General features: G+C 35.5%; 2 protein-coding genes across 4 annotated transcripts; one reads left to right on the forward strand and one right to left on the reverse strand.

The window, feature by feature from the left end:
* Nucleotides 1–527: 527 nt before the first annotated feature.
* On the forward strand, nucleotides 528–2,539 carry LOC100187016 (mitochondrial import inner membrane translocase subunit tim16-B). The gene is made up of 5 exons (XM_004225655.4): nucleotides 528–722; nucleotides 873–957; nucleotides 1,445–1,590; nucleotides 1,779–1,844; nucleotides 2,185–2,539. Exons 1-5 carry the CDS (start codon nucleotides 720–722, stop codon nucleotides 2,281–2,283), a joined length of 399 nt encoding a protein of 132 aa, XP_004225703.1. The 5' UTR covers nucleotides 528–719; the 3' UTR covers nucleotides 2,284–2,539.
* LOC100183863 (alpha-(1,6)-fucosyltransferase-like) lies at nucleotides 2,427–7,601 on the reverse strand. Of its 3 annotated transcripts, none has more exons than XM_018817619.2 (9): nucleotides 7,106–7,601; nucleotides 6,778–6,854; nucleotides 5,747–5,879; nucleotides 5,186–5,294; nucleotides 4,626–4,857; nucleotides 4,257–4,500; nucleotides 3,532–3,714; nucleotides 3,040–3,169; nucleotides 2,427–2,790 (listed from the first exon to the last, which is right to left on the reverse strand). In XM_018817619.2, the coding sequence occupies exons 1-9, from the start codon at nucleotides 7,192–7,194 to the stop codon at nucleotides 2,728–2,730; spliced, it is 1,260 nt and encodes a 419-aa protein (XP_018673164.1). In that variant the 5' UTR covers nucleotides 7,195–7,601; the 3' UTR covers nucleotides 2,427–2,727. The 3 variants fall into 3 exon arrangements, with proteins under 3 accessions (XP_018673164.1, XP_002123485.3, XP_026696614.1); XM_002123449.5 differs by having other exon boundaries at nucleotides 2,427–2,881; nucleotides 7,106–7,591; XM_026840813.1 differs by lacking the exons at nucleotides 6,778–6,854; nucleotides 7,106–7,601 and adding an exon at nucleotides 6,271–6,449 and having other exon boundaries at nucleotides 2,427–2,881.
* Between the last annotated feature and the right edge of the window lie 1,432 nt (nucleotides 7,602–9,033).

The raw sequence follows: 9,033 nt of genomic DNA on the forward strand, positions 1-9,033 counted from the left end.
AGAAAGTTAGTACTGTGAGGAAATAAGAAAAGATTACTAAAAAATATAAAGATTGTAAAAACAAAACATTTGGAGAAACGAAAACACATAACGAATTAGATTTGAGTATTTGTTACGTGTCGTGTCACATAAAACCCAAACGTGTATAACTGCTGCTTCAACTTGATCTAGCAAGCTATGGAATGTAGGCAATAATGAGGACTATGCTCTACTACTCCTCCCAATATAACTGATCAATCAATTGCTTTGTTTTTTTCTTCTGTTTATCTATGATATGACTGACAGCGCACAGGACGTAAACCTTTGTATAACATTTTTATGGTTCCTAATTTGATCAGCTGATATTGACGAGTTTAATGTGTTTGTTACAGAAAGATTTTGTATTTAAAATATTCACAGACATAGAGTTTGCGCAATCGTGAAAACTAATGTTTAAAAAATATAGTTAAATACAATCTGTTTTAGGCAAGTATAATAACAGCTTTTTATTAATAAATGCGTAATATGAATTAACCTTCAAAATCACCTGGCAACACTTTTGAACAAAATCACGCTTCACGCAGTTGCATCATTTTACGTACAATGGTTGTGACTTGTGAACGTAAATAGTGTTGGAAATTAGGTATTCCTTTTGAATATCCTGGAAAGAGTTTTACTGCTATTCGTATTCTACTAACATCGCGACAAATTTCAAGTTGATTTATTCATTAACGCCAAAAATGGTAAATAAAAATATTTACTTTTTTTGTTATCGAATATAGTCAATATACCTTAACTTCTAATATAAGTGGTATAGAATTTTTATATTATAAGCGTATATATAAATTCATGTTTTAATTGTATAAAAAATGTTCATAATGTTTATATTACAGGCGAATAATCTGGTGCGTGTAATCATAGCGGGCATGCAAGTTGTTGGGAGAGCTTTCGGACGAGCTGTAAGAAAGGAATTTGCAGGTTTTAAATAATTTTATTATACAACATGTATTCTTTTGAATAGAAATTACACTTTGTAAACACCTTTAAGATTGTATTAATAACATGTATGAAAACATGTGTTTAATGTACAACTTTGCTCATCTTGCCCCAGTCTGCAGGAGTACCTAATAGAACTACGAGTTTACCAAACTGACTTTTGGTTCGATACTTCGAATGGTTTTTGAGTTATGGTCAAAAAACCATTGCGCAGTTGCAATATTTTGGTTATTTGGATAACTCAAAAACCATTTGGACTTGCAACCTACACTGCACACATTGTCTATACCGATTGCATTATTCTTACTGAACACACTAGCTGTGTTGAAACAAAGCAGATTTGTCTTGCATAAATTATTGCTTTGTTTGCAATGTGTAACCTGTTTGCTACTAAGAATTGGGAATGTTTTATGAAATTTATTTCAAAATAAATGTTCATTTATTTGTTTTGATTCTTGTATTACCCCAGCAAGTCAACAAGCAGCAAATAAAGCCGGTGATGGTGAAAAGGGGGCGGGTTCGGCAGCTCAATCAAGTTTGTTGGGGATGTCAGTGGATGAAGCTCAACAAATACTTAACGTTTCCAACATTAAATCAATAGAAGAAATTAATAAGGTTTTATTTTATTATTAATATCATTGTCTGTAGACAAATTAAAGTACTTGCAAATTTAATGCAAAAAACAATTACACTATGTTATAATATCTCTTGTAGTACAAAACATACAATTACAAACAATTAACTTTAAAAATAAATACCCTGATATCTAATCTAAATTTATCTGTCAGTTACATTTTTTTCAGAACTATGAACATTTAATGAAAGTAAATGACAAAGCATCGGGTGGTTCCTTTTACCTTCAATCCAAGGTAACAGTGATTCTGTCCACTATACTTATTCATTCGTGTTGTTTTATTTTGTATGTGAGCTGAAATGGTTAGTCTGACAACTGACTAGTGACACTGACCACATAAAAAGACATTTTTTTTTTGTTTATAGTCATTGTCATTGCAGTAACTAACTAAAATATTATATAGTTAGCTTGCCTGTTATCCCAGAGGATACATGTTCTAAGCTTGACACTTCTATTCACAAAGTCAAATACTTGGTAACCTATAGATGGGCACAAGGTATAACCAAATAAGCTAAATTCATTTATTCAGATGTTCTGTAATAGATATCATGAAGCTTTGAAATCCATTTTCTCAGGTGTTCAGAGCTAAAGAAAGACTGGATGCTGAAAACGAAGTTTTGTCGAGCAGCGAAAATTCAAAAAACAATAATAAATCACACAAAGCCGAGTCATGACAGAACACATCACAATTTGTTGTTACCATCTCCACTAAGTGCTGATGATTGAATTTCCATCTGGATAATCAAGTGCAGTCTGGTCCTTTTAATGGCAAGAAATACTTGGCTTCTTGCTTTCTATAAGTGGGACAAGTAGTACGTTCACCAACCTCTATGATAATTTTAATAAAAATAAATACGAATGCATTCAACAACTGGATACAAACAAAGTTACTAAAACAATAAAAATAAACACCTCTTTGGGTGTACTCAATTGCACTAATCTTCACATGGTAAGGATTTCGCATGCAGTCTATAATTGATAATCCAGGAAATGTCCAGTGTTCACTTTAAAAGTAGCTTTAAACGATGGATACAGGCCCACTTTGCTGGTCCTACGATTTAAGCCAAGGGAAAATCCATCCCAGTGGTTTCCACGTACCCCTATGACGTCACCAACTTCTATGTCAATTTCTTTGGAATTCCCCGCTGTGTGGGGAAGCACCGCGACTTGGTAACGTGGTGCTAAATAATAATATATATCGTCTAGAGAATGAAATTTGACTGAGGCATCTGCTGTGTGAGTATGCATCAGTTCGTAACTAAGACGGCAAACCTGTGGCAGCAGATAGATAGGTTACTTAAATATACAGTCACTGCAGTTATAAGTGCGATTCTAGTACATTAGATTAGTTAATTGGTATTTATAAAACAAGCAAGGATGTAGGTCTGTAGATTAAATAGGTGAAACCCAGCTTAAAAGCATAAACTTACGTTAGAAGAGAATGTGCAAACAAGGTAGTCGCATTTGGAGAGAATCAATACGTCAGTAACAACGCCGACCAATCCTTCATGATTTCTACTACTTGCTGACTGTCCAGAAATGAACTTGTAGTTGGGATACCTGTTAAGTTTTAATTTAAGGTCAAATTGTTACGCATAAATGGTAAATGTGGTGTTTTGTTTATTATTTCGCTCAATATAATAGGGTGGGGGAAGACGGGTCACCTTTTAAATATATATTTTTTGTCCCATTTGGTAGCAAACAAAGAACAATCAAAGAATTATATAACCAGTGTCCCCAAGAATCCCATGGCATAGGGCATAGGCCGTTTAATTGTTTAAAATACGATCGGGATATTTGGATACTACGTACTAAATGTGTCCCGTCTTATCACCCACCCTACTATATATATATGATTAGAAATTTATTCTTATAATCTTGCTAAAACAACATAGGCCTACTATAAAATCATGTTAGCATACTTATTCTTAAGTTCAGTAACTGTTGTTAAATCATCGCTTGCCACGTAAACTTTTCTCTCTTTCGGTTCCTCATTGGTCTCCAGGTTCTTTACGTCATAATACTCTACCACGTGACGCATGTACTCTTCAACAGAATGGTGTTGTGCCTCCCAGAGTAACTTATCAGTTCGCCGAATATGAATACTGTTGGAATAAATTGAAATTAAACATTCAAGCAAATATTGACTTTTAAATATTAAGCATATTCTACCATATTGAACCTGTTTACAATAAACCTGAGAGTAAAGAAGCTTTTAAATATCAAACCTAACTATATTTTCTTTTTGTCCCGTTTGTATTGATTACGAACTTATAAAATGCATGTAGCGGTATGTTTAAATACATGCTTGCAAGTCTCTTTATAAACAGCAAAACTTGTGATTTTAAATGTTGCTAAAATGCGGTAAAAAGATTCGAATATATATGGTAGATTGAGGGGAACGGGACACTTATTCAATCCACTTCCTTGTCCCATTTGGTATTAAACAAAAAAAACATTTAACGAATTAAAAAAATATATTCTTACGACTTTAATAGACGGTTGTTATAATTGTTTAAAACACGATCAGGATATTCGAATGCTATACATGTGCCCACGGTGTCCCATCTTACCCCCACCATACTGTATATTCTGGCTGGCTATTGTTGCTGAACGCTATATACTGTTGCGTTTTATGGCCACTCACCCCACAAGCGGAGGAGCTAGGTCCATTTCTGATGTTGCTTTATCAATTTTCTCTTGTATGTCTGGTTGAAGTCGCATGGCATACTTAACAAAAGCGCCTGCAAACCACGCCTCTGGTTCACCCATCAACTTAACCAGTTCATCTTTCATTTCGAGTGGAATAATTGGTGGGGCAAACATGCCACGGTTAGAAGCTATACTTCCAAATGTAACCATGACAACATCTTCGTTTTGATCAGTGTTTCCTGAAAAAAACGAAGCTTCTGCTCATTATACGTTTACACGTGAAACCAACAAATTGTTGTGGTGACTCATTTAGCAATGTGCATATTTTCAAATTAACGTATCGCACTACAAAGTAAAATCTTACCGTTCCAAATCACAGCGTTGGGGGATGGGCGATCTCTGCAATTTTCGCTCAGCGGTTTAAACACTGATTCTACCAGAGTTCCGTATGTAATCATGGTTGCCCCTTTCTCAAGTACCAATACACGTCCTGTTCCAAACGCTGCCAAGAAGCAATGAACAAGCTGGTGCATTTGGGATCCTAGTCCGCTTCCAGGTAGAACGCATCGTAGGATTTTTTCGCATTTCAAGGGGTTCTAAATTTTAACAATAACTGAAATTGTGGTAAAAGAGAAACGGAAATTACTATTGAAAGGAGTTCGTGTGACATTGGGTGTTGCCATGGTAAACTATTAGAGGCTACAGCTACACTTACTTCTATATTTAGCTGTACTTGGCGTTCATTTTAACTGTAAAACATATTTGGGGGTATACATTTTGTACAAAGCATAACAAACACTAGGGGTCTAAAAGAAAAAGGAACAAGCTATATACGGATTAAAATGTTGTACTTATAACTAACTTCTGTGTGCCAACCAATTCGTTTGTGGGAAATTTACTATTACTATATCATTAGAAATATACCTGCGAAGTTTGAATTCGTTTTTCCAACTCCACCAACAGCTTTTGCGACTTTCTGTTTCTTTTATCAGCGGTTATAGAGCGCAATGTGTTTATCCGAGTTAATAGTAACCTTAATTTAAAAAAAAAACTTTGGTCCTTTGTATTTGCAACAGGTATAGTATAGAGACTGTTACCATTATGTACATTGTATGGCCGAAGTTGATATGAAATGTCGTATTACTTAAGTGCCAAATATAAATAACATCAACATGTTTTCATTATTCACATAAAGCCAAATTATTAAACCATGTAATGATAATATATATTAGCCAGCATGCTTGTGTCGTATATAGCCTATTTATCACTATACGCGCGTATAGCTCTGTTCGAAAGGACGTATATGTTTTAGTTGTCAAAAAGTTTTTCGAAATTTAACCGCTCACTCGATTCAAACTCAACAGTAGGAACCAATAACACAACACCGTTTGCAACGTGACGTCATACTGTATATGTTCTGTGTACAGATAGTTTTGAGAAAGAAAATATGCCATATACGAACATGTTTATTCTTGTATAATTCACCTTTTCTGTTCATTAAATATTTCCTTAGTTTCTTGTTTTACGTATGGTTTCATTTCGTCCAACTGCGAGTTGACAAAATATCCAATTTCTTTAGCATTACGTTCAATTGAGCGCAGCAGACGGTCTGAGTATTCTATAAGGAAAGAAATCATACACCACTGTTTACTGAGCAGATAGACTTCTGTAATAAATAAGGCGTTCTGTGTACAATCTAGTTTTACATCGGAGTATCTGTTACAACTGTACACTATATAGTAGGATGGGGAAAGACGGGACATCTTTATCACATAATATCCAACCATCCTGATCGTGTTTTAAACAATAAACAACGGTGTACGGGAGTCGTGAGGTTACGGTTTTATACTTCTTTGAATGTTCTTTGTTAACAAACAAATAAGACGAGAAAATGGAACGAAAAGGTGTCCCATCTTTCCCCACCCTACTACGCAACACAATGACATTTATTCTATTACTACCTATTCCAATGTGTTAGTTTTAAAAAGCGTAAACACACCCCACGTTACCTTTATTTTTGTGGTAAATTCAGAAAGCGACCGTTCTATTGATTACAAAAATTCTTTACTTAATAAAATTGGTCCAGCATAGGCGGAGATAATCGTCCTCAAACAGTGATCTCCAGCGCTATCCTTTTTTTTACTACGAGCTTCGTGACTGTGACATAGGAACGTACTAGTTACGTGATGATTCATTCGTAAAAGCGGAATCTGCGATTTTTATTCTCTCGTTTTTCGCTGAAAACACTGACTCTCGCCTCTCGACCACGCTTCAACAGTTTTGGACGTAATTTATCACGTGGGTAGTACACTTTTCAATTTTTTCGCCACGCAACTTTTAAATCAGTTTTATGAATTTCACGGTGTTTGAGCCGGAATATCTTTGGTTATACAGAACCGATTATAACAAGTTAGGTGTCGTTGGAATTAGGAAATCACACTCTATCTAATAATAAAGCGATGTTCATTTGGGTGTGTTTAGGCACTAGACAATTTACGCATTCCCTTCAAACCAACCTTGTCGTTGCTCATGCACCATTGTGTTCTGCCTGTCATTTTGTATAACATCAGGACATGATAAGGGAACTGTTGTTCTGTAAAGAAATAATAACAGAGGACCATGCGAACACCTTTAATATTTATACAAACTTAAATATTCAGAAAACAAATCCAATTTAATGTTAGTAACCCGACGTTTAATGTCTACTTTTACTTAAAACCAATGTGTTTAAAAAAACACTTTGTTACCGTGAAAAGCCTTATGCATTGTTTGGCTTATTATGCCTATCCCTACGCGGAAGATGCATTAAATATTACTCTTTAGCTAGATTAAGAAGTTCCTTACTTGAAGTATATGACGAAAACTAACTGCACAACTGCCACAGTTATTAGAACCCTGCACGTTGTAGTGAACTTGATCCAATGAAAACGCATTGATAAGTTTTGAAAGTCTTACTATAGTTGCGGAAACGATAACCTCGTTTGCACTTTACCGCATGGCAAAACTCCGCAAATGCTTCTCAAGTCCTTTTCGCCCACACAATTTTAGTTGTATGCAAACTATAGGTCGCTGTCGGATGTTGTGGGTATAGTAAACGATTTACTCAATATTGCTATCTGCTTGCCGCGTGAACTAATCTATACTACATATTAATAGTTGGTCTGCAACCGATCCAGCACTGACACTGCTGTAAGCAAACCTGGTGCGACAGACAATACACAGAGAATTGTTTGTGACAGGTTCGTTTCAACCACGTGAGCTTACGTCAAAGGCAACACACAATGTGTAACTAAACACTTCAATTTCTCAACGTCTTTACTAACTTTGAAATCTCTATATGCGACCTGTTGACATACAAATTTTGTTGTATTTAAATGCAAACTGTTGACATTTTTTTGACCATAAACAGTATTATTATATGCAATACAACGCTTCCGAGTGTTAAACCAAACAGATTTAATGATCTAACGCGAAACGGATGATAGAACAGTCATCGACGCGCAATTGTACACAAAATCCACAAGTCACGGCCAATATACAGGTATGCGGTTCAATGTGTTATACCGCTCTTCGTCAAGTTGATTTTTTTGTGGAAAGTATTTTAATAGTCAATATTTACAGAGTTGTATTCGAAAACTTCTTTTGCGATAGTGCGGTTTATAACTAAGAGTTTTCTTTACACGGAAGGCGTATATTTTTTGGCATATAAAGATTAGGCATTGGTTATAACCTTTTTGTGGCGTCGTACACATTTTACTATCTATTCAATTTCTAAGCTATCACGACGCCAGTTAAAGCGCGATATGTGTATAACACATTCTCAGTTCTCAAAAACTAAATATAATTTTTTTATCCCAGCGATTAAACTGTGGAAGTTAACCAATACAACATATAACAACTTCTAAAGACTGTCTGTTCTTGTCATTTTGGTTCCTGATATATTCTTATCATAGCGAACTTAAATACTTAAATTTAAGTTCGCTATGATTCTTATCTTCTTTATTTTTCATTAAAGCGAATCAACTAACATTGTTGTGTACCATGGCGCCCTCTATAGTGTGTTTAGTAAGAACTATTAAACATTTCGAGGTGCTGCAGCGCACTTTGCTTGCCATAGGTTGGTTTTCCCGGTAGAAACGTTTAAAAATGTTATTGGTTTATTCAATTTAATCGCACTTGCTTTAAAACAGATAAATACCAAACACCCATGCAATAGTGACAACCAAGAATTTGAAGATAAACTCCCAGGCCATGAATGCCATATTTGTTTCTCCTGGGGTTCTTTACGTCCAATTAAAAGTTGTTGCAACAAACCGTATTTTCACACAACTACTTTGGAGACATGGAACACTTATAATCCTTGAAAAGTTTACAGAAAAGGGATTAACTTATACCAACTAATTGTGTCCTTTGTTTGGTGCACCAGCCAATGTACCTATATGGTTGGCTACACCCCGGTCACAGCAGTCTGCGGTTGACGTGTCAATCACTGTCGCTGGTAACGGATTAATTAAGGATTAATTAGATCGAGGTTATTACCAGGTACGGTCGAAGCACGATGGGAAATTGGAACGGGTTTTGGTACCACATTGCACCGTGCTTGTGGTGTCTGCGCTGGAGCTGAGCAACGGAGTTGAACGTCTGCTGTATACGAAGATGTTTATTGTGTATATTCACCTCATGATCCTTGCTGCACAAGGCCTGGTGTTCATGCTTTTCTCAATGTCTTTAATTGCTCTTGGGTCGCAAAGAAATTAGGACGCTATATTGAA

Source organism: Ciona intestinalis, chromosome 2 (genome assembly GCF_000224145.3).
Source record: "Ciona intestinalis chromosome 2, KH, whole genome shotgun sequence".
Taxonomy (NCBI): domain Eukaryota; kingdom Metazoa; phylum Chordata; class Ascidiacea; order Phlebobranchia; family Cionidae; genus Ciona; species Ciona intestinalis.

Bases quoted from the DNA above. Each gene is read 5' to 3' on its own strand.
- LOC100187016 (XM_004225655.4), top strand. The intron at 958-1,444 runs GTTTTAAATAAT...GTATTACCCCAG, and splicing joins TGTAAGAAAGGAATTTGCAG to CAAGTCAACAAGCAGCAAAT. The intron at 1,591-1,778 runs GTTTTATTTTAT...CATTTTTTTCAG, and splicing joins CAATAGAAGAAATTAATAAG to AACTATGAACATTTAATGAA.
- LOC100183863 (XM_002123449.5), bottom strand. From the start codon at position 7,194: ATGCGTTTTCATTGGATCAAGTTCACTACAACGTGCAGGGTTCTAATA. The intron at 5,295-5,746 runs GTGAATTATACA...TTTTAAATTAAG, and splicing joins ATATTTAATGAACAGAAAAG to GTTACTATTAACTCGGATAA. The intron at 3,170-3,531 runs GTATGCTAACAT...AAAACTTAACAG, and splicing joins GTTACTGAACTTAAGAATAA to GTATCCCAACTACAAGTTCA.